Source organism: Scyliorhinus torazame, chromosome 28, assembly GCF_047496885.1.
Source record: "Scyliorhinus torazame isolate Kashiwa2021f chromosome 28, sScyTor2.1, whole genome shotgun sequence".
Classification (NCBI taxonomy): domain Eukaryota; kingdom Metazoa; phylum Chordata; class Chondrichthyes; order Carcharhiniformes; family Scyliorhinidae; genus Scyliorhinus; species Scyliorhinus torazame.
Genome location: NC_092734.1, coordinates 14,758,931 through 14,784,554, shown reverse-complemented (window position 1 = coordinate 14,784,554; position 25,624 = coordinate 14,758,931). Strand labels below are relative to the sequence as shown.

Sequence of the window (25,624 nt, the reverse complement as noted above, 5' to 3'; positions counted from 1 at the left end):
TGTGAGTATCCTATTTCTGAACCTGTGACAGTCACTTATGAGAATAAGTCTACAGATCATCAGTTTGTGGTGACTACTGGATTGGACTGTAACTTGTTGGCCCGAGATTTACTGTGTATCTTCCAGCTACAGCTAGAGTGCAGAGACGAAGGGGCAACGGTCCAATCATGGAGGATGAGACAACAGTGCTATATTTCTATCACACCCCAGTGGTGGATGTTAGACATTGAACATTCACTGCATCACGTTACCCTGGCCTATGACAGAACCGGACAGAACAGGGAGTTGGAGGACAAATACCGGCCGTTAATTGGGACCGAATGGCCAGTCAAGATCACAGCCACAGTCACGGGAAAAGAAGGTACAGCCAATTTTGTTACAATACCACCACATTTATGGCCACAGTCAGCTTCTGTAGGTCCTCATGTTACACATCAGGCCCACGACCAGTACCATGCCAAGGATCTGGGGCCTATGGTAAGGAGGGCAGTGGATCATTCAGACCCAACAGAGTACGCACTTCAAGTCATGCCAGACAGCACTTCCATAAAATATTTTGAGGTCCCTGAAACGATAAACACTCGACTTCAGCATCACTTGGGATGTGACGTTTTGGGATATGTCAACCCACAGCTCTGGAAGAATAGGGGATTCCTTACCTCGGCTGGCACGGAAATATCCCACCGGGGTTTAGTTAATGACCTACTGCAGGCCCTCCTTATGCCCGCGCAGATTTCCGTCATTAAATGCGCTGCCCATACAAACGGTAAGACCCCAGTTGACGTTGGTAATGAACGAGCAGATTGTGCAGCACGGACAAATTCAGCAAGTGATGGTGTCTCAAATGTTAAGTCAGACTAAACGTTCTGCAATAAATAGGTCTGCCTCTGACAAGCCAATGCCAACCATCCAAGACGTCATAAGGTTACAGGAGGACGCTCCTGAGAGTGATAAACAAATGTGGAAACGGTTAGGTTGTACATATGATTCTGTTTCTTCTTTATGGACCACGCCAGCCCATCAGACTTGTATGTCTGATGTACTGGCTTTATGGGCCATTGAATGTGTACACTTTGCAACTCATTGTGGGCTCGGGGGACTAGTGATTTGTTGCTGGTCACTTGGTGGCACCCTAAAATGTAGGGGCTGGCCCAGAGTATCAGTAATCGGTGGTTGATTTGTCAGCAATATAACACCGGCAAAGGTATCCCTTGTGGTATGGGGCAAACCCCGTTGCCCAGTGGTCCCTTTGAGACGCTCTAAATGGATTACATTGAGTTGGAAAGGTGTCAATGTTATAAATATGTTTTGGTCATTGTGGATGATAATAAAGCTGCTACTGTGGTTAAAGTTCTGATGCAGGAAATCATTCCCCGGTACGGCATACCAGCTCAGTTAAGTTCTGATAACGGGCCTCATTTTATTGGACAGATTAACAAAGAGTTCTGCTCCCTGTTGGGCATACGCCAGCAGTTATACTGTGCGTACAGACCGCAGGCGGCCGGGTTGGTTGAGAGACACAATCAGACCCTCAAAACTAAATTGGCTAAATTAAGAGCAGACACGGGACTGACATGGCTTAAGTTGCTCTTCGTTGCCCTCTTCCAGCTGCGGGCTACACCTGCGGGACCGGCCCGGCTCTCTCCTGCCGAGATCCTTTATGACAGGCCCCTTAGAACTCCCTGGAGCCTGCATGTTCCCAGACTGGTTCAGTTTCACCATATGACTGAAGAAATGACTACCTATGTTCTAGCCCTCACTAAGGTCCTCAAGGAGCTCCATGGCCAGGTCCGCGCGGCTCACCCGCCACCGTTCCCATTACCTAGCTCACTTTCAGTGCAGCCTGGTAGTTATGTCATGGTCAAAAAGTGGACTCGGAAAGGGTCGGAGCCACGATGGGAGGGGCCCTTCCAAGTTCTCGTTACCACCCCCACTGCAGTTAAAGTGGAGGGGCGGAACGCTTGGGTCCACCTCCACCACTGTAAAAAGGTCGGTCACTAACCTGCCTACCTTCCCCAGCGCTGTTTTACAGGTGTGGAGCATGATGGGGTGGCTACGCACCGCCTGTGTAATCTTTGGCCTCGCCTCGCTTGGAGTGACATCGGCGACGGAAATGGAAAAGGGAAATATCATCTACACCTGTAACCCCAACCAAACTACACAGACATTTCACTTATGCAGAGGTGACGTCCCCATTTACGAGGACATGGTAACGACTCATGGAAGGTCATCAGGTTAACGGACAATGCAGGACTCATGAAGCAATTGCACCGGTCCCGGCGATGGGAAGGGAACATTACATGGACATTGCCTTGTTTTTGGGGTACATGTAAATTTGATTTTGGATGTGTTAAGATTGGTGCCATAAAGGTAAAGTCAGACCGTGCGGAGAGGGTAGGAAGAGGTTGTGAGAGAGAGAGGGGGGCTAGAGAGAGGACGGAGCGTGTGAGAAGGGGAGTACAACTAGAACGTAGGTTAGCAGGAGATATACTTAATTCATTTAGGACTGAGGGAAACCTGGGTAAAATGCAGGGTGCACTGGAACAGAAAGACGCCCCTAGAATCTTGGCTGTTAGGATCCACGAGGGTGCAGCGGATGTCGGGGGGCTGCAACAGGAATTGGAAATGCAGCGACAAATCTTCTTAGATGAGGGGCTGTAGCTACGGGTTGGACAGATAGGTTATCATGAAATGATAAAAGGAGGGAATGAGGAATTGAACAAACAAATGTGATATAAAATAGTTAGTTCAAATATTAGTTACAGTAATGTAGATGTGGGCCAGTCTGATAGTAGTGAGTTCACAAAGGACAAAGGAATCAGAAAGCACAGCAAGGATGGGGAAAAGGATGCTGGGTAACAAGAGGCCCAGGGTTAAGGAATGCGAAGTGAGCCAATCAGGATGTATGGCCAGGTCAGGAGGGGTATAGGATGACCTATGGGAATCTTGTATGTGAAACTTGATGCCATTTGAATGTATTTGCAGAGATCTCTTTGTCTCCGACCTCACCCGGTTCTAGGGTTCCAGGAGACAGCTTCTGTGTTCTGAATCTCTGTGAAGCGAGTCAGCCTTGCAAGTTGGTTAAAGTAAATAATACTATATCTACAACTCCATCTCGAGTTTTATTGAGGCCAGACTGACGGGTAAAGAATTCAATATTGTCAGTTCTGTCCTCTTAATGATTTAACAAATCTCTCTATTATATATATATCTATATATACCTACCTCCAGAGGACTCTGTGTGGTAACTGGGCGAAAGCTGCTGCTAGTTTTTCTGTTAAATTATCTGAAAGATATTTAACTCCAGCACCAAATGAAACTACCACCACTCCTTCAGGTGCGTCTTCCACCCAAGTAGCCAGATCCTTGAAACGAAACAGCAAATTAAAAGGTTGACTTCAGATGCCAAGCAGTCTACGTCCACTAGTTGGTTCGGATTTATAATTACACCGTTCCATCGGTTGTGGGTCTCCCTTCCCCCGGAAAAAGATTTAACACCCGCCAGCTGTGGCTCAGTTGGTAGCATGCTCGCCTCGGAGTTACACGGTTCGGTTCAAGTCCCACTCTGTAGCTCGAGCACAAAAGTCACTCAGTGCGTAACAGAGAGAGCACTGCACTGTCTTTCAGGTGAGTTATTGGGCGCGATCCAGTGGGCTTGAGTTCAAGTCCGCTGAATGGTGCGTTCAGTAGGGTGTTTCCAGGCACCTTCAGTGACAATAAACACCCTGCTATTCAACAGCACTTGCCGTTTTTCTTGGTCTCAGGCAGATTCTCTCTGCCGAGGCCACACTCAGAGGGATTTCCTACTGACAAGCGAAGGTTGATAGCAGGAAAGGCTCCCCGCAGATCAGGGTGCCATTTTGTCTGGCAGCCCTAATCTTCTTCCTCCCTTGGCCCCTCCCCCCATTTTTGTCCCTCCCCCAAACCTTGAGGAGGTCCCCAGGAACTGCCCCCTTCATCCCCCCTCTAATTGGTAAGACCCCCCCCCCCCCCCCCCCCAGGCTCAATCCCTGGCACTGACAATAATAATCTTTACTGTCACAAGTTCGGGTACACAGAGGGAGAATTCAGAATGTCCAAATTACCTAACAGCACGTCTTTCGGGACTGTGGGAGGAAACCGGAGCACCCGGAGGAAACCCACGCAGACACAGGGAGAACGTGCAGACTCCGCACAGACAGTGACCCAAGCCGGGAATCGAACCTGGGACCCTGGTGCTGTGAAGCAACAGTGCTAAACACTGTGCTACCGTGCCGCCCGTAAGTATGTCTCAGAGGTACCTGGGTGCCAAAGGAAGTGCCAGGGAACCCCCTTTCCCTACCCCAGACCATCCAGGAGTCTGCAATGACCTAGGAGCCTCCCCGCCGATGTTGTTACGATTAGTCCACCTTTGTGTGAACGAGTACTAAACGGCGCCTTGCCGAGAACGCCCAGGCATGGCTCATTTAAATGTACTGATTTGGATCGCACCCAGTGAGGGCGACGTCTCGCGAGGAGAGGCCTCTCGCAAAATTCAACAGCCTCCTCCCGACACTGAGTCGGACACAACGAGGCCACTGAATGGTGCCCGTTATTTCCAGAGCCCCACCTGCCTGTGTAAAATAATTCCACAGCACTATTTGAAGATGAGTGGGGAAGCTCTCCCCATGTCCAACCCAATATTTATCACTCATTTCAACATCAGAAAAGAAAGAAAGATGATCTGGTCATAATTAAACATTACTGTTTGTGGGAGCTTGCTGCGCACAAATTGGCCGTCACTTTCATTACTACAGTGATGACGTTTCTTTGGCTGCAAAACACTTTGGACACATCCACCGATTGTGAAAAAAGTGCTATATAACTTCATTTTTCCTTTGGCAATCCTACCTCAAGCAGCACGAAAGGGGAGAAATTTGGTCGAGTACCAGAAACGGACAAGGGTGGTAATACATCGGGAGCATGTACCTGGTCTGATGCTCACTGCAAACTGGGGCCTTATCGACACAAAATGAATGAACTGCGATGGCTTAAATTCTGAGTTAACCTCGAGGATGAGGGAGACCAATTGGTTGGTCATGCAGGTGATTAGTGAACCCTCTTGAAGTGGGCACTAGTTGAGCCACTGTGGAAAGCAGGTCCCTGTAAACTGGTCTTCAGGCCCCAATTAGCACATAGGAGCCAGGAGGAACCCTGGGTACTCAGGATTGCTAGCAGGTATCTGCGCATCGACACTGCTGCCAATATTTTATGCCTCCCAAATGGTCATTTCTAAGTGAACAAACAGAATTCTGGGCATCGTCAGGGGCAGCTTGGTAGTGCAGTGGTTAGCACTGCTGCCTCACGACACTGACGCCCCGGGTTCGATCCCAGCCCCAGGTCACTGTCCGTGTGGAGTTTGCACATTCTCCCCGTGCCTGCGTGGGTCTCGCCCCCACAACCCAAAGATGTGCAGGGTAGGTGGATTGGCCACGCTAAATTGCCCCTTAATTGGGAAAGAAAATGACAGGTTCCTCTAAAAAAAAAATTTAATAGAATTCTGGGCATCGTTCTGCACACCACTCCCCACTCACCCTGCCACTCACTCAAACCCCACTCCAAACAACGTAGACATACAAGCACAAAATGTCCTTCCCGCCCTCCCCCCTTTCCAGGAAAGCACCAAAATGGTCCAGGATATGTCACAGTTTATATTGTGACTCTCCTCTTGACGGTGTTTTGGAAGCTGATATGACTGGTACCTGTTGGCTGTACACAGCTTCTACCCGTCGTACTGAAGCCCTGTATTAACCCCTCCCTCCCTCTGCCGGTTAGGACAACTCTGAAGCGGCATTTAGGGCCATGGGAGCAGTACCCTACCCTCCCCAAAAAACTGACAGATGTGCAGAGTTAGCAGCTTAATTGCTGCTGCCACCACTGGCATCTCAGTGAAGGCATCAAAATTCCATTTCTTTATATTAAAATACGGATTACATAGCATTATTGACCCAGATGTCTTTATTGAGCCTTGCATGGTACAGATATAAAACACAGGCGCCAGTTTTATATCTGCTCTGGCGCTAATTGCAACACTCTTGGGGACAGACTCTTTGTGACTTGTTGGAGGTGCACAGGAAAATGTTCCATTCCGCACCTTCAACATCACATCATCTCAATGCTGGGTGTGACTTGCAAGTAATTACTCCAGCAAGCCGGGGGGGGCTGGTTTAAAACAACCTCTGATCTAACTGTGTTGTTGAATGCTCTCCCCAAGTTACATAGTGCTGTAGCCCCCATTCCCTGCAAACAATCGCCCTGGGAGATAGACACAGCCGACAAGATGAATAACTGCTTCTTGCTCACCCACGCAAATCAGCTTGATCTCATCTGCACTTCAACCAGCCCTCCCACCAGTGACTGATTGCCACCAGAAACCGCACCGCTTCCAATGGATTTATTTTAGCAGTCGATAATCCAAAATGATTCTCAGCGTATAAACCCAAATAAGGAACGCAAAGCACCCAGTGAATCAAGCTGCCCACCCACAGCAGAAAGTACAGCTGGGATTTCAATAAAACACAGTGATCTGAGATCACTGTTCTCCAGGGACAATTTGTTTGAACAATGAATACACCATGGAGAGGTGACATATATGTAGCTCAGCTGTTGAATAAAAGGAAAATTGTGATCACACTGCGCTATACTTTATTTATAAATCCAATCACTCCTTGTAAGTGTGGTCTCAATCTAATGATCGGTACAAGTGCAAAGGCTGCTTCAATATATCTCCGTAATATATTGCAAATTGCCTCTCATTTCCAGATCTGACTCAGGCGCCACCTTGAAATTGTACAAGTATTAACTTGACAAAGCTGTCCTTTTGCACCAATTGCTGTTTATCTCAGTGACGCACTTAACTGGGTCCAAATGAGCAAGTCTCTGATTCACACTAAGTGCTGGGGAGGGGATGGACACATTACCCATTTTCTAATTTGTCGTCCTCTTCCGTGTGGACCTTTTAACCACTTGAATCCATACATCAGCTCCCTTGAATACATTACTGCCGCTGTACTGATTGCCTGGGTTACAGAGACAGTTGGCTCCACACACACACTGTCACAGCTCTGTGCTGGGTAAACAGTACCTGTGTGTTGGCTGGTTGGCATGGTAACTGCTGTGTGCGTATATACAGCTGACAAAAATACTTTTTTAATGTGTAAATCCAAAGAATCGTTAGGAAAATGAAAGCTCTCACAACAACTTGTATTTATATAGTGCCCTTAACATAATAAACTGCGGCACCCGGTATGTCACCAAGGATATTAGTCTGCCGGTGCAGACTCGATGGGCCGAATGGCCTCCTTCTGCGCTGTAGGGATTCTATGATTAGGTCAGATTACTAAAATCATAGAATTTACAGTGCAGGCCATTCGGCCCATCATGTCTGCACCGCCCCTTGGAAAGAGCACCCTACTTATGCCCACGCCTCCACCCTATCCCAGTAACTCAGTAACTCCACCTAACCTTTTGGACACTAAGGGGCAATTTAGTGCGGCTAACCTAACCTGCACATCTTTGGACATCCGGGTCAATGTTTCAAGGAGTGTCTTAAAGCAGGAAGCCAGGCAGAGAGGTTTGGAAAGGGAAGTCCAGAGCTTGGGGCCAAGGTAACTGACTGAAAGCATTGTCAAGAGCTTGAGCGCATCAGTGAACATTACTGTTATAACCTGCCTGCTTACCATTGGCTGGGGACTAATGACAATCCCACAATCCTGTGGGAGTATGAGCTTCCCCAATGAGGGGGGCGGAGAAACCATTAGTAAACTCCAAGTATAAATAAAGCTGGCCAGTTTAGGAACCAGCAGGAAGGAGTGTGCAGCAAGGGAAGTTGCTGCTGCTGTTATATATGTTATTGTAAATAAATGTTATTACTTTGTATCCTTAAACTCGTGCTGGATTCTTCGTGGCCCTTACAAAAATTACCTTCTTTGCATCTACTGTACTGTTCGCTGTGCTCCATGTACGAGTGACCAGTGTTAACTGCGATCAGTTAATTAATGTTATAACCTCACGGCAATGTTTTCTCAAACTGGCTTGTGTGGCAGACCTCATACTGACCCTCCACCGGGAGCACTGCTTCCACATTCCGGCACAATCCAGGGAACACCCTGTCCCAACATTATGTTCACTCGCCAAAAAAAGCAGTGGTGCCATTGGAGGAAACAATTATTGGACCAATTGGAATGATAGGCTAATGACCATCCTGTTCCTTTGTTAACATAACTTATGGACTCCACTTCAACAATGGCTCATGGCAGGGAATTGCATTTTGTGTCCAGAGGTCCCCCCACCCCCTCCCCCCACCCCGATTTCAACTTTATTTCTTTCAGTGCTCTCTCATTACCGTGTCAACCTATCAGTGGAAACCTGTTCCTGTGCTATATTGTTCGTTGAGGGGTTTGGCCAAGGGTGGTGTCATGACCGGTACAGACTTGGAGGGCCGAAGGGCCTGTTCCTGTGCTGTATTGTTCTTTGTTCTTAACCCTTCGCCATTCATCTTTTAAACATAAATCCTGAAAGCCTCTATTGGATTACCCTCTCAATTCCTGAGGGAAAAGCTCAAATTGCTCCAGTCTCTTGCTGAATCAACACAGTACCTTGTTTTTCTTTTTTTTATAAATTCAGAGTACCCAATTCATTTTTTTTCCAATTAAGAGGCAATTTAGCGTGTCCAATCCACCTACCCTGCACATCTTTGGGTTGTGGGGGCGAAACCCACGCATACACGGGGAGAATGTGCAAACCCCATACGGACAGTGACCCAGAGTTGGGATCGAACCTGGGACCTTGGCGCCGTGAGACTGCAGTGCTAACCATTGTGTCACCGTGCTGCCCTTTATGATCCATGAATGGCATCCACCCGTGACTGTTGACCTGAAGCCTTGCTCAGCATTGCTCGCTTTGCTGGTTTGTCTTCTGCATCAATGTAGAGCCAAAAGGTTCTATTTTCAAAATCACCTGTCGACCATGTTGAGGGAAAAAGGACAGCTCAGAAACCCCAGTGTGTTTGGCAGGGCCCTCAATTGGGACTGCCACATTTCCCACTTTTGTCCTCATGCCTTCCCTCTACCTTCCCAAACCACAATAGGGGTCCCTCTGCCCTCGCCTTCCACCCCAACAACTTCCGTATTTAATGGATCATTTTCCACCACCTGTAGCCACCAAACACATTTTCTCCTCCCCTCCCAGTATTCCGAAGGGTCTGTCCCCTCTGTGACACCCTGTTCCACTCCTCAATCACCCGTCCCCTTCCCACCGCACCCATCCAGGCTGAAGCAATGGTTTACTTGTACTTCTGTCAATCTAGTCTACTGTATTCACTGCTCACAATGTAGTCTCCTCTATGTTGGAGAGGCCAAACGCAGATTTGGTGACAGCTTTATGGAAAAATCTGTTGTTTTAATTCTTCACCTTGCAGGGCAGCATTTGGCACAGTGGTTAGCACTGGGACTGCGGCGCTGAGGACCCGGATTCGAATCTCGGCCCTGGGTCACTGTCCATGTGGAGTTTGCACATTCTCCCCATGTCTGCGTGGGTTTCACCCCCACAACCCAAAGATGTGCAGGTTAGGTGGGTTGGCCACGCTAAATTGCCCCTTAATTGGAAAAAAAAATAATTGGATACTCTTTCACTTTATAGCCTTCCAGACTCAACGTTAAGTTCAACAATTCCAGACCGTAAACACTGCACCCCCATTTTGTTTCCTTTTCTTTGCAAGTTTTGTTTTTTCTCTTAGTTTTGTCCTCCGACAGTAGTACACCCATTATAGGCACACCTGTTGTTTCTTTTCTTGTCCCATCGTCATTCCCTTTTGGCTTCATCTGTTCTTCAATCTCTCCCGTATTCCAGCCCATCACAATCCTTCCTTTTTGCACCTGTCCCACCTCTTGCTCAAAACCTATTACAGTAAGACCCTGTTTTATCAGCTCACTCGATGTCGTTTTAATGGAAACAGAAAATAGGAGGAGTAAGACCTCGGGAGACTGCTCCGCCATTCATTATGATCATGGCTGATCATCCAACTCACTATCCTGTTCCCATGTTCCTGCCGCCCATATCCTTTAAGTGCATCTCTTGGGGCTAAAAGGTTCAAAGTCCATTGCTTTAACACTATTAATAAAGTAGTGAGAAATATATCCCTTCCTGTTCTGTGGTCTGCATGAGCTTAATATCTTTACCCAGGCACTTCCACTCCCGCTCTCAGTGATAAAAGTCCCTCTCCCCACCAACCAGCCAGTTCCAGCCCCATTCTTCCCAGTGTCTGTGACCACCAGTGCAGAATTCTTCAACAGCTCCTCTTCTCCTGATTCCGCATTCTGCTCTCGACTGAATTACTGAGACTTCAGCTGCTACCTGCACGAGCAAACGCCTGCACTAGATGGAGCCCAGACAATCCAAAACAATGGGAGTGGAATTTTTTTTTAATGACATTTACTGTATATTTTACTTTTTTTTTTTAATTTAGGAACGTAAAGCATTTAAATTTGTAATGTTCTTTCTGCTGAGGAAGGTCTTGAAGTACCTAACTATACGTCCTGTATTTAGTGGTTTTTATTTTATGTTGCAAATTATTTCAGGAACGCACCGGCACAAAATGTCCGAAGGAACCTTGACTCAGCTTTTAACGGATTCACTTGTTGCACATGGAATCCTTACAGTGCAGAAGGAGGCCATTCAGCTCATCGAGTCTGCACCAACCCTCTGAAAGAGCACCCCAACTAAGCACCCCCCCGCCTCCCTTAACCCACCGAAGACACTAAAAGGCAATTTAGCACAGCCAATCCACCTCACCTGCACATCTTTGGGACTGTGGGAGGAAACCCACGGGGAGAACGTACAAACTTCACACATACAGTCACCCGAGACCGGAATCGAACCCGGGTCCCTGGTGCTGTTCGATAGCAGTGCTAACCACTGTGCTTTCCCTGGTGCTGTGAAGCAGTGGTGGTAACCCCCTTGCCACCCTACATCAAGTTACAATTTTCACAGCTCGGCCATAGCCAAGAGACCGTACATCTCCAACTTTCCCAGCTCTGGAGAAAGGTCGGCGACCTGAAAGTTTAACCCCGTTTCTCCTTCCAGAGGTGCTGCCTGACCTGCTGAATGTTTTTACCCCCGTTCTCCCGCCCCCCTGCCAACTTTCACAATCCTCAATGCCTCTCCAATGGAGTAATGTTTCACACTGCTCCTCCAGTTTCGACATGCAGATCATTTGTGTATCCGGTAAACAAGAGTGTCATCGATGCGCACCCCTGTAAACACCACCTGCTCATTTTCTGTGCCTACGTTCTCAGGCAATACTGGTTTACAAAAGCTCCATACACTTTAATTTTCCTACTTTAGAATCAGACGATCAGGTGACCTTCCCCGGGGGCGGGGGGTTGATTTTGTCGCATCTGTGAACACATCAAACTTCAATGTACCCATCCCCGTGAGGAACTCCTGAGAATTGAATCTCATCAGATCCAACCCCCCCACCCACCCCCCCAGCAATTCTCCAGAGTAAAGAATCCCGGCCTCACCTCAAGACCTGCCGTGCTTACCTCGCTTCTGATAACATTGAGTTCGACAGCTTCAAGGCTGAACCAATGCTCCCACCTTGCCACGAACATTCTGTGACCTCCCTGACGCATCTTTCGCGCCTTGTCCGACCCTCCCTGCTTTTCGCCATTTTAATCACTCTCGTCCACTCATCCTCCACTTTGTTCTCCCCACCACCACCTTTTCCCTGGCCCTGCCATTAAACAGTTGAGTCTGTCTCATCAATCTGAAGCCCTAACTCTTGTTCTCTCTCTCTCGCCACAGATGCTGCCTGACCTTCTGAGTGTTTCCAGCATTTGGCAGTGCTTCTTTGCTGTTTATTATTCCGCTAATCATTTTCAATCCTTCCCTGGTCTAGTTTCTCCACACACAATCCCATTTGCACTCTTTGCAGGTTGACTTGGATGTTGGATTAAACAGTTCCATTGTCAACCATCAGAAGGCTACTTTTTGGTAAAAGGCGGTCTTACCTCTGGCAATGGGTTTGCGCGCCTCGTGAGGATCCCTCCCACAAAAGCAATGCTCGGCAGACTAGGTCTGGGAAATTCCAGAGCCACATCGGTGCAGAGGAGAAACATGCTGGAACCCTGGACCACCTCCAACATGGATCTGTAGGGCTTCACGCTGTGTTTCGCCAGAATTGCGTCGTATTTAGGAAGGATGGCGCATCTGGTGCCTATTCTGCTGACAATGTAAGTCAAACTGTTCCAAGCACGCTCCCAGAAATTCATCCGATCAGTCATTAAGGAGTTAAATTCTGGGACGTACGAGACTGGGGAAGGAGCACCGAGCTCTGCCGGGAACCACAGCCCAGTGGAGAACGTAACGTGCTTGACACCCAGGATTTCGGCGAATACATAACCACACATTTCATTGGGGTCGACCAGCAGTAGATCAAATTTCTCTTCCCTCAGCTGGTCCTCCAGGTCTCGATTGCCCACCATCTGGTCACAGTTGGCGGTGTAGCTGTCCAAAATTCCAAAGAGTTGCAGCGCTGTTAACTTACCTGAGAAGATATTCTTCATCTTCTCCTGCAGGAAGTCATCGGCCGTTTGGCTGGTGAACATGCCTGCGTACCGCTGGAACCTATAGTGAGGAGATTCCGCGATCTCGCGGCCTTGTGATGCTACGATAACCACCTCGTGCCCCTGCTCGTGCAACGCCTTTGCCAGTGTCTTAAATATCTGCAAATGACTTTCAAACATGATTGGTGGGATGACCATTATCTTGGCGGCCATGGAAGACTTCAAGACGGCCGAGGTCACTATGAGAAGCGGAAGGGTGACGAGCAACAGTTTCATTCTGGAAAAAAAGAAAATGAATTTTTTATGCCACTCAAGACTTATTTTGGTACAAATATCCAACACAAAATCAATCGAGTATGTTAGCGCAGGGTGAGCTTACTCCGCGCGAGCAGTAATTTTGCCAGTCTGAACTATTAATTCCGATAGTTCAGATATAGAGATATTTAGGGTCTCATAGTTTAACTAGCCATCAGAGATATTCCTTCCTTCTGTGAGTGAGGCAAGTAGACTGTGGTTAACACACTCTCTGATTCATTGCCGATCTATAGTTACCCTAAAAGGTGGCGATTGTGCTGCTCAGTAACATGCGTGATGGTCCAGCCATGAAGGTGTCCTTGGTGACGTTTGTCCGTAAAGAAGGTTTAGCGTGAGTGGAGTCCCTGCCCACTCATTGAGAGAAGTGGCTGCAACTCAGGAGCTGGCATGCATTTGGAGCTGGAGGTTATCCCCAAACCTTCCACAGATGCTGCCACAGCATGTGGCACACTGGCTAGCACTGCTGCCTCACAGCGCCAGGGACCCGGGTTCAATTCCGACTCAGGTGACTGTCTGGCTGGAGTTTGCACATTCTCCCCCCCGTGTCTGCGTGGGTTTCCTCCGGCTGCTCTGGTTTCCTCCCACAGTCCAAAGATGAGCAGGTTACGTGGGATTACGGGGATAGGGTAGGGGTGTGAGCTTAGGTGGGGTGCTCTTTCAGAGGGTCGGAGCAGGTTTGATAGGCCAAATGAATTCTGTGGTCCTATGGATGGTCCCTCCCTGCTGATAGAGAGTGGTGGCTGGGGTTTTAGCCAATCGCCAAGGGCTGTAAATAGGGGCTATTTACAGGCCATTCGGTCCATCGAGTTTTCACCGAGCCATTGAAAGATCACCCTACCTAGGCCCACTATTTTAGATTGTCCGTCCACTCCCTCAGTCAAGAGGATGAGCGGAGGTTGTAGGCGAGGGGCAAATTACAGTTGAATCCAGTCCCATCTCCAGCTTACACTGACACAAACCTTCCACTCTTACCCAATCTAGTCGACATAGAAATAAGAACGGGGGGGGGAGAGAGAAAAACAGCAGGTCTGGCAGCATCTCTGGAGAGAGAAACAGTTAACGGTTCGAGTCCATGTGACTCTTCCTCAGAGCCTGTGTGTGACTCCCAGTCCCATATCAGTTTGGCTTAATTAACTTCCCAATAGGCCAAGCAGGTCATGCAGTTGTGTGAAATCACCATTCGAGAATCCACAAAGGAATCTGCCAGCACCTGCTCAGGGCAATAAGCGTCAGGCTTGCTACCGACTCCCCCACCCTGTAAATAAACTAAAGAAAGGCACAACTGCCCAAAGGCAGTTTTGCATTTGGAAAATGATCAAAGCAAACCAGTAACGGCTCTTCTATCACTTGCTCTCCTCACCAAGGACAGGGTTACAGTAGAGTTGTTGCGATCCTGCTTTTATTTTCGAAATTTAGAGTACCCAATTCATTTTTTTTCCAATTAAGGGGCAATTTAGCGTGGCCAATCCACCTGCTCTGCACATCTTTGGGTTGTGGGGGCGAAACTCACGCAAACATGGGGAGAATGTGCAAACTCCACAGTGACCCAGAGCCGGGATCGAACCTGGGACCTCGGCGCCGTGAGGCAGCAGGGCTAGCCGATTGTGCCACCGTGCTGCCCTTTACTTTTGATGCCAGCAACTACCATTCCAGAGGATACTGTACAACAGGCCGCATATTGTGTGAACGTGTAAGCCCTTTCGTTATTTAGCAAATTACTGCCCGTCTTCAAACTCTACTTGCAAAGCAGCAATTAACTGGTTTACAATGAAAGAACTCATCACAGCACAACCTCGAAGTGAAAGAAGAGACAGGAGAAGAATTCAAATCTGAAATTGGAAGCATCGCAACTCATCAGACTGTACGAATCATGGGCTGATGGAACAAGCCTTTAAATACTCAAAGATTTGTCATTGCATCATCTTTCCCTTCATCTAAGGCAACACGGTGGCGCAGTGGTTAGCACTGTTGACTCACGGCGCCGAGGCCCCATGTTCGATGCTGGCCCTGGGCCACTGTCCGTGTGGCGTTTGCACATTCTCCCCGTGTCTGCATGGGTTTCAACCCCACAACCGAAAGATGTGCAGGTGAGGTAGATTGACCACGCTAAATTGCCCCTTACTTGGAAAAAAATAATTGGATGCTCTAAATTTTTAAAAAATCTTTCCCTTCATCTATCACATCCATCCAACATCATTTTATGGGTGGTTCAGGTACCATCTGACACACGTGTACCCAGTTTGAAATAGGCCTGATTATAAATGGATTGGTGCGACTCAGACTGTACACACGGATTGGTATACTGAGCTGAAGTAATGCAAGGCATACATACAGCACAGAATATACTCCCTTTGCAGGGGATGGTGGAGTAGAATTTGACTTATTTCTTCGATTCCTACCACCGGTGACTGTGTGGAGTTTGTACGTTCTCCTCGTGTCCGTGTGGGTTTCCTCTGGGTGTTCAGTCCAAAGGTGGGACGGTTAGGTAGATTGGCCATGCACAGTAGCACAGTAGGTAGCACTGTTACTTCACAGCTGCAGGGTTCAGTTTGATTCCTGGCTTAGGTCATTGTCTGTGCCGAGTCTACACGTTCTCCCTGTGTCTGCATGAGTTTCCTCTGGGTGCTCCTGTTTCTGCCCACAAGTCCCGGAAGACGTGCTGTTAGGTAAATTGGACATTCTGAATTCTCCCTCTGTGTACCCAAACAGGCGCCGGAATGTGGCGACTTGGGGCTTTTCACAGTAACTTCATTGCAGTGTTAATGTAAGCCTACTTGTGACAATAAAGATTATTATGTAAAAAATTACCTTTAGTGTGTCCAAAGGTGAGTGGAGTTAGTGTGGGAGAGTGGGCCTTGGATACTGTTTCGGAACGTTGGTGCAAACGTGATGGGCTGAATGGCCTCCTTCTGCACTGTAGGAATTCTATGATCTCTGGAGCACCCGAAGGAAACCCACGCAGACATGAGGGCATTCAAACTCCACACAGACAAGAACCCAAGGCCGGAATCGAGCCACAGTCCCTGGCACCGTGAGGCAGCAGTGCTAACCACAGTGCCAAACCCCATGATTTTTTTTTTTAAAGTATAAAAGCCAACGATTGGATAATTCTAAAAGCAGCCTCAAATTTACATCACTACAGTACAGAATATGGGTCCATGACAACACCAAACATCTGCTTTAGGCTCCACCCGAGGAGAGATTAATTGATTTCATCAATGCTTCAACAATAGTTCCTGTGAAGCAAGAATGACAGGAGTCCTCCCTCTTCCTACCCTATGACTCAATAGTATCGCAAAGACACCCACATTTCCAAGCCTTTCCCCTTTGCCACTATGGTCGAAATCCATCATTTTCCAATGGACAAGCTGCCTTGTGGCATTCAGTAGTGTCCCCACGTAATACTCAAAAGGAACAATGTTTGGCCACCCATGGGTGTTCCCAGTTGGGGGAACACACCAGATCTACAAAATGGGCCTCAACCTTCCACCCTCAGATGAGATATCGCTTTCTTTTAGTGCCAAAAAGTTACAAGAAAAAGGACACATTGCCAGAGACATTTGAATATTCAGTCCAAAATTATAGAATTAGAACTATAGAATCCCTACAGTGCAGGAGGCCATTCGGTCCATCGAGTCTGCACCGATCAGTTGAAAGAGCACCCTACCTAGGCCCACTCCCCTGCCCCATCCCTGTAACCCCACCCATTCTTCGGATGCTGCGGAGCAATGTTAGCATGGACAATCCACCTAACCCGCACATCTTTGGACTGTGGGAGAAAATCGAGCACCCGGAGGAAACCCACAGACACGGGGAGCTGGCACTGATTATGACACTATTTTATTACAGGCAAAATAAAAAGAATAAATGTACTATCCCGGGAAGCAGAGCCCGCTAGCAATTATTCATACCATTGCCAACCCCAAATGAGTAATCACGTTCCATTCATTTTAAAGTAGGCAGAGCCTCATCGGGTTGTGGGAACTTGCTGTACTCTATGACTCTAAACTGGGCTGCCCGCTTGCCACTGCAATCCTGGGGTAATTCACGGTTGTGTGAAACACGTAGGAACATTACAGGCAGGATGCTGCAGGTCCTTTTCACAATACAGATTGTTTAGCAGGGTCCCAGGTTCGATTCCCAGTTTGGGTCACTGTCTGTGTGGAGTCTGGACGTTCTCCCCGTGTCTGCGTGGGTTTCCTCCGGGCTCTCCGGTTTCCTCCCACAAGTCCCGAAAGACGTGCAAGTTGGCTGAATCGGATATTCTGAATTCTCCCTCCGTGTACCCGAACACGGAGTGTGGCGACTGGGGGATTTTCACAGTAACTTCATTGCAGTGTTAATGTGACACTAATAAAGATTATTATTGTTATAGCTGGGAGAGCAGGATCTGAATCTCCCCAGTGGACTTTGTAACTCCCCATCTGCGGCAAGGTGGTAAAAGGAAATTCAATGAATATGCACCGTGTGCATTTCTATTTCCCTGCCCGGGCTGACAGGGGACACCCCCTCCCTTTCCCTCCCTCTGGCAAATTGGAAAGTAAAGTTGAACTTTGATAGGGACTGGAGTTTACTGAGCACTGCTCAATGCACTGGGTCAGAGTGGTGTGCCACAGGCCGGCAGCTCTGTCCCTGGGGGCCATTCTGTTCGGTGTCACATGCCAATGAAACGAACCATCAACCCCTTCCTGCCACCGCCGAGCTGTTAAAACCAACAGGTTGCAAACAATGTTCTTTCCTCCTTCTCCTCCCCCACCGTGGTTGAAGTCTCCCTCCCTCTCCCCGGGCTGTGTGTGGGACTCCTACCTGCTGAACGGTGCAGACAGACCCGGGAAGCTTCCTCTTTGTTTGGCCCCGCGTCCCTCCAGCTAAAGTCTGAACTCACACAAGGCGTGCGCTCCCTCCACCACTTCCTACCGAAATCGCTCCGCCCTCCCAACCAGTCCAACAGGAAAAACACTTCTCCTGCCAGCCTCCCAGGACACCTCTGACAACGCTATCCTCCTGCTTACAGCCAGCAGGAATTCAGCAACGGACCACAGGCTGCAAATTGTTTGCACTTTAAAAAAATTATTGTTGCGTTTTTTGTACTTTTACCGCAGCAACTTCAGGTTTGTGTTCACCTGAGACGAATGTAGTTACCCATCTTTAAAAGTTTGCAATTTCAACAGGGTTTATCTCCCCCCCCCCCCCCGCTTTGCTCTACCTAACCTCACCTCCTGAACTGGATTAACCAATGCTGATTTCCAATTCCCCAGGTCAGCAGCACTTCCAAATAATTTTTTTAAAAATAATTCATTCATTTGTTGCCCTTCTCTTTGCAAACAAACCGATTAGGAGCAGGAGTAGGCCATTCAGCCCCTCTGGTCTATTCCAGCAGTCAACAAGATCATGGCTGACCTGATTATAGCCACAGGGCCGTCTCCCCCGAATATCTTTAGACCCTTGACTCACAAGGGAATCAATACACCCTAGGCCTTAAAAATATTCAGCGACCCGGCCTGTTAAGGCAGAAGATTCCAGAGACCCTCTCGGAGAAAACATTTCTCCCCCATCTCCATCTTAAATGGGTGACCCTCTTATTTTTAAACTGTGACCCCTGGTTCTGGTCTCTCCCCCACGTGGGGAAACATCCTCTCCGCATTCACCCTGTCAAGCCCCCTCAGGGTGTCATGTTATAAGTTCTGGCTGATGGCACAGTTTACTTGAGTTGGACTGGGCATGATCGGCCACATAGATTCTTACAGGAGACTCTGTTCAAACATTTACCCCTTTGAATTACTCTAACACCAGTTCTATTCAATGTTGGAAACCCCAAAGAGTGTTTTACCGATGAGGCCTACTTCTGGGTCAGGAGCCTGAGACTAAATTTTCATTATGGAGCAGCACGGTGGCGCAGTGGTAGCACTGCAGTCTCACGGCGCCGAGGTCCCGGGTTCTATCCCGGCTCTGGGTCACTGTCCATGTGGAGTTTGCACATTCTTCCCGTGTTTGCGTGGGTTTCGCCCCCACAACCCAAAGATGTGCAGTGTAGATGGATTGGCCACGCTAAATTGCCCCTTAATTGGTAAAAATGAATTGGGTACTCTAAAGTTATATGAATTTTTTTTTTTCATGATCTGGTTGAAGTTTCAATTCCTGATTTGCCTTTCATTAGTCTCTCATAATCGTGGTCGTTTCACATTGGCTGCTTTCCACGGCAATCGTAGTAACTCACTTCAATCCTTGATCAAGTGCTGATTTAGACTGCCTTGCGAGGTCCTAAATCCTGCCCCGTGTTGGAGCTGGGTTTAGCAGTAAAAGTAGAATTTTCTGTACCATTGACAGGAGGCTGATTCAGAGGGTGTAGCAGATATGTCTGCATCTAAGCCCCGACCTCGTCATCAGAGTTCAAGGATGGAAAATTACAGATTGCATCAAGCCAGGAAGTCACTACAACAAGTTTGCATTTATATAGAATAAAAAATGCAGAGGCAGCTCAGTGGTAGTGTCGCTACATCTCAGCCAGATGCTCTGGGTTCAAGCCCCACTCCAGGACTTGATGGCCACCGAGGGTGCGTGGCGTTCATAACGCAAACAGGTTGGCTATCAAGCTGTCAATCCTCCCAATATGCTTCTGGCAGATGGTAAGAGCTGGAGAATCTCCTGGTTTAGCCACATTTGATGCAAAGTGGTGCCCCTCAAACTATTTAATCTCTGTCGAAGCCTAAGTGACCTATTCCAGGGAAAACTAGGTCTGGCAACAGACTTGAGCCCATGCGTTGTCTGCCTCGTGCATCACCAGGTGCGGGGGAGAAAATAAAGGCAGAAAGTGCTGGAAATACTCAGGTTAGCCAGCATCTGTGGAGAAACAAGAGTTAAACTTTCAGATCCTTTTGGCAGGTCTCAGAAATGTTGCGATTTATATCAGGTTAGAAGCAAGCAGAGAGGTTGGATTTGGGGCGGGGGGGGGGGGGGGGGGGGGGGAGAATAGGCCGGGTCAGAAGAGCGAAAGGCAGAAGGGACTGTCGTGTTGGGTGTTCCGGTCTACAAACAGGTCAACATGGCTGGAGATGGTGTAACTCTATTTTATTAACAACTCAACTGTAATAACATACTGTAAACTTGGGTACGTGCATTACCAACTTATCTGTGGACCCTGTCCTATCACTATCTAGGTGAGGCACTCAGCACATGGTGAATGTCTGAGAGGCAGGCTGTGAGCTCTGTGCTCTGAGCTGGCTGCTGCTAGAATGAGCGGGAACTCTGGTGTCCCCTGTTTTTATAGTGCGTGTGCTCTCATTGGTGATTGGCTGCGATATTGTGTACGCCAGTGTGTCAGTGTGTGTGTGATTGCACCATGATATGCTGATGTATATCATGACATCCTCCCTTTTCGCAAAGAATATGTGCCTACATGAGAATAAATAAAGTGTAGTGAGTGTGTCTGATCATGTGTGTGCATTATTTACATCAATATGTACATGTGGCTATGTTATATACACGGGAAGGTGCCAGGTGCAGAGGAAAACTATGCTCCACCAAGAACAAAACAAATGCTATTAACAAATGATGAAAAACTCTTAAACAGTACGGCAGAACAAGTCAGTGAGTCCAATAGTGCAAGGTTTATAAATCAAGTCTTTGGGGTGGGCGACGAATTCAGGTTGACCGCCTCAAGGGTGGTTCAGGATCCACCGGCTGAGGAATGGACTGGGCCACGGTCGAGTGAGGAGGAGGCAGGGTATCCGGAAGCTCAACAAAGTCCATGTCAGGGACAACAGGAGGGCGTGGCACCGGTGCAGAATTTTGTAGCGAGCGTGGAACCAGACGAAGGGCATGCCGATTGCGGCGAATGGAGCCATCAGGCAAAAGAACCAGAAACGAGCGGGGAGCCACCTGTCTAAGAACCACAGCGGTTGCCGACCAGCCACCCTCTGGAAGATGTATGCGGACATGATCTCCAGGCACCAGGGCAGGAAGATCAGTCGCCCGAGCATCATGAGCCGCCTTGTGTTGCTCACGCTCTTGTTGCATTCGCCGAAGTACCGGAGAATGGTCGAGGTCCTGAGGGTGCGACCCATAAGCAGTTGGGCCGGCTATAGGCCCGTGGACAGTGGGGCCAAGCGATAGGCCAGCAAGGCGAGGCAGAAGTCAGATCCTGCATCAGCAGCCTTGCAGAGGAGCCTTTTTACAATGTGGACACCCTTCTCTGCTTTGCCATTTGACTGAGGGTGCAGGACGTCACGTGTGCAAAGTTGTATGCACTAGCGAAGGAAAACCATTCCTGACTCGCGAAGCAGGGGCCATTGTCTGACATCACGGTGAGCGGAATGCCATGGCGAGCAAAGGTCTCCTTACAGGCCCGGATAACAGCCGATGACGTGGTGTCGTGCTGGCGTATGACCTCAGGATAGCTGGAAAAGTAGTCGATGATGATGATGTAGTCCCTGCCGAGCGCATGGAACGGGTCCACGCCCACCTTCGACCAGGGGGACGTGACCAATCCATGGGGGTGAAGGGTCTCACGTGGTTGTGCCGGCTAGAACCGCTGACAGGTGGGGCAATTGAGCACAGTTGGCAATGTCCTCATTTATTCCTGGCCAGTATACAGCCTCTCGGGCCCTCCGTCGGCACTTCTCAACGCCGAGATGGCCTTCGTGCGGCTGTTCTAAGACAAGCCGGTGCATGCTGTGTGGGATCACAATGCGGTCCAGCTTCAGGAGGACACCATCCACGACTGCCAAGTCATCCCGAATGTTGTAAAACTGTGGGCATTGTCCCTTGAGCCACCCGTCCGTCATGTGGCGCATCACACGTTGCAGAAGGGGGTCAGCCGCAGTCTCACGGCGAATGTGGGCAAGGTGTTCGTCAGTGGCCGGCAGATTGGCAGAAGTGAAGGCTACATGTGCGTCGACTTGGCCAACGAGCCCCTCTGGGTCAGATGGAGTGTCGACTGCCCTGGACAGAGCGTCTGCTATGATCAGGTCCTTACCCGGGGTGTATACAAGTTGGAAGTCGTACTTCCGGAGTTTGAGCAGAATGTGCTGGAAGCGAGGGGTCATGTCATTAAGGTCCTTTTGGATGATGCCAACCAGCGGGCGATGGTTGGTCTCCACAGTGAACTGGGGAAGGCCATACACATAGTCGTGGAACTTGTCAACGCCAGTCAACAGACCTAGGCACTCCTTCTCAATTTGCGCATAGCGCTGCTCTGTGGGGGTCATGGCACATGACGCATAGGTGACAGGGGCCCATGATGAGGCGTCATCCCGTTGCAGGAGGACCGCCCCAATGCCGGATTGGCTGGCGTCAGTCGAGATCTTCGTCTCCCTTGCAGGATCGAAGAATGCCAGTACCAGGGCAGTGGTAAGCTTGACCTTGAGCTCCTCCCATTCACGCTGGTGGGTGGGAAGCCACTGAAATTCAGTTGTCTTCCTGACAAGGTGCCGGAGAGCTGTGGTGTGGGAAGCGAGGTTAGGGATGAATTTTCCCAGGAAGTTGACCATTCCTAGGAAGCGTAGCACCGCCTTCTTGTCTGTCGGCTTCTGCATGGCTGTGATGGCTGCCACCTTGTCGTCATCCGGCCGCACACCCAACCGGGAGACGTGGTCCCCAAGAACTTGAGCTCGGTTTGGCCAAAAGAACATTTGGCTCTGTTAAGGCGCAGGTCCTGGTCCCGTATCCGTTGAAAGACGCATTGGAGGTGACTGATATGCTCCTGCGGTGTGGTAGACTAAATGATATCGTCCACATAGACGCGCACGCCTTCGATGCCCTCCATCATCTGTTCCATGATGCGATGGAAAACTTCAGAGGCCGATATGATTCCAAATGGCATCCTATTGTAGCAGTATCTGCCAAATGGAGTGTTGAAGGTACACAGCTTCTTGCTGGACTGATCCAATTGAATCTGCCAGAAGCCCTTTGAGGCATCAAGCTTGGTGAATATTTTTGCCTGAGCCATCTCGCACGTGATCTCCTCACGTTTGGGTATAGGGTAATGTTCCCTCATTATATTGCGATTTAAGTCTTTCGGGTCAATACAGATCCGGAGCTCGCCGGAAGGCTTCTTGATGCACACCATGGAGCTGACCCATGCAGTTGGCTCCGTCACCCGGGACAGCACTCCTTGGTCCTGAAGGTCCTGCAGCTGCTGCTTGAGGCAGTCCTTGAGGGGTGCTGGGACTCTGTGAGGTGCATGAACTACCGGGGTGGCATCCTGTTTGAGCAGGATTTTGTATGGGTAGGGCAGTGTACCCATGCCCTCGAAAGCATCCTGGTTGTGAGAGAGGATTGAGTTTAGTTGCGCCCTGAATTCCGCATCTTGGAAGTCAGACGTGCCTTCTGGAGAGAGTGTACTCGCTGAACGAGGTGGAGGAGTTTGCACGCCTGTGCGCCGAGCAGAGAGTCCTTTGAAGAGTCCACGATCTCGAAGGGTAGGATGGCTTTACGCGAGTTGTGCATCACTTCAAGTTGGCACGACTCCGTGGCGGGGATGACGTTGCCATTATAGTTGACCAGTTGACAGATGGATGGAAGAATTGCTGGCTTGACCCTCAGGGTTTGAAGTGCTGACCATGCGAGGAGATTGGCGGAAGCACCCGTGTCCAGGCGGAATGTGATCTGGGATCGGTTGACCGTCAGGGTGGCACACCACTCATCGTCCGGATCAATGCTGTGCACCGACAGCGGCTGGTGTGTTCGACTCAGGGACAGCTTGTTCTTGTTGATGACAGTAATGCGGAAAGGCTCCCTGTCCTCAGTGTCACTGGTCTGATGTCAGGAACGGACTCGGTGAATGTGGGTAGAATTGCCCGAACATTTCTGCGAGGCTGGTTAAACTGTTGTGAGTTGACAGGCTGAGGTGCTCGACAGCAGGCAGCATAGTGGCCAAGCCTGCCACAGCGTAGGCATTGTCGCGCTTTGGCCGGACATTGCCGCTTTAAATAGGCGGAGCCACAGTTGCCGCATGTCATGACGTCAGTGCGTTCATTGCGCCACCGTGCATGCGCGGTCTTGAATAGTGAGCGCCTGCACATCACGTTCCTCTGCGTCAACGTCCCCTCTTTTGGTGCGTACAAGCGCGCGAGGCCTCGGAAAGCGCGCGAAACGGCCGCCGCCCTCCTCCGGGCCGGGAGGTGCTCGATCGTCTGGACCCGCTCCGCCTTGTGGGGCCCCTGCTGCGCCGTTTCAGCCGCCTGGATGTGTGAGTACCGGCTGGTGGCGTTCTCATGCAGGACGCCGGTCTCGATGGCCGTCGCTAGGGTAAGTTGCTTGATTTTAAGGAGCTGCTGGCGCAGCGTGACCGATGCATTCTCCCTGTCTGTGGCCTCTAGGAAGAGCTGGAAGCACTGTTTAAAAAGCTTCCAATTCACCCCGAGATTGCCAGCGATGCGTAGCGGCGGCGGCGGCGGGTTGATGTTCTCCATGCTGCAGGATTGCTGATAAGTTGCAGGTAGGTCTCACAGGGGCTAGTATGCGTCCACTCCTGGAACCATGTCGTGTTGGGTGTTCTGGTCTACAAACAGGTCAACACAGCTGGAGATGGTGTAACTATTTTATTAACAACTCAACTGTAATAACATACTGTAAGCATGGGTACGTGCATTACCAGCTGTGGACCCTGTCCTATCACTATCTAGGTGAGACACTCAGCACATGGTGAATGTCTGAGAGGCAGGCTGTGAGGTCTGAGCTGGCTGCTGCTAGAATGAGTGGGAACTCTGGTGTCCCGTCTTTATAGTGCGTGTGCTCTCACTGGTGATTGGCTGCGATGTTGTGTGCGCTGGTTGGTCCTACTGTATGTCCATCAGTGTGTCAGTGTGTGTGTGATTGCACCATGATATGCTGATGTATATCATGACAGGGACGATGGCATAAGGCAAACCAGGATGGAAATGGGACAAGATGGCACATGAGGGGGCGTGAGTAAGAACCGCAGAATCATCCTCAAGGGGTGGTCCAGAAAAATGGGTGCAGAGGTTGGTGAAACTGCAACGCAATGTTGAATCTGTAACGTGCCAAATCGAACAATAAGCTGCTGTTCGTTGAACCTACATTGAGCTTCGTTAAAATAGTGAAGATTGAGGGCAGAGTGGGAATGGCGTTACAAATGACAAGTGACCTGAAATTTAACATGATGCTTGTGGACTGGGCAGAGGCGAACAGCAACGCGGTCACCCAACCTGTGCTGGACAGCCACAGGAGTTGCCCCCTCTATCAACCACCAGGGCTATGCAAATATTTCTTCAGCCAGAGTGGTGAATCTGTGGAACTCATTGCCGCAGAAGGCTGTGGAGGCCAAGTCTCTGTGTCTTTTAGATAGATTCTTGATTCATAAGGGAATATAGATAGAAAATTACAGCGCAGTACAGGCCCTTCGGCCCTCGATGTTGCGCCGACCTGTGAAACCACTCTAAAGCCCATCTACACTATTCCCTTATCGTCCCTTATCGTGGGGAGAAGGCAGGGGAATGGGGGATGAGAAACATATCAGCCATGATTGAATGGTGGAGCAGACTCGATGGGCCGAATGGCCTAATTCTGCTACTATGTCTTAGACATTCATAAACCATTCAATAAACTTTTAGCTCTGGTGCCTCAGTGCCGAGGACCGGAATTCGATCCCGGTTCTGGGTCACTGACCATGTGAAGTTTAATAAAAATTTATTCAAAAAACCATTGAATAAATCTTTGCATTTTCTTCAGACACATCCACTTGGTCTATAAGACACCAGGGGCAG

The 25,624-nt window shown here is 49.2% G+C and overlaps 1 protein-coding gene across 1 annotated transcript in view; it reads right to left on the bottom strand.

The window, feature by feature from the left end:
* Positions 1–17,856, bottom strand: part of LOC140403539 (2-hydroxyacylsphingosine 1-beta-galactosyltransferase-like) — a 30,774-nt gene extending 12,918 nt beyond the window's left edge. Inside the window, exons 1-3 of the mRNA XM_072491527.1 lie at positions 17,706–17,856; positions 12,030–12,861; positions 3,226–3,365 (exon numbers count right to left, since the gene is read on the bottom strand). Coding sequence (XP_072347628.1) covers positions 3,226–3,365; positions 12,030–12,860 — 971 coding nt within the window. The 5' untranslated portion in view covers position 12,861; positions 17,706–17,856. The remainder of the gene's footprint in view (positions 1–3,225; positions 3,366–12,029; positions 12,862–17,705) is intronic.
* Between the last annotated feature and the right edge of the window lie 7,768 nt (positions 17,857–25,624).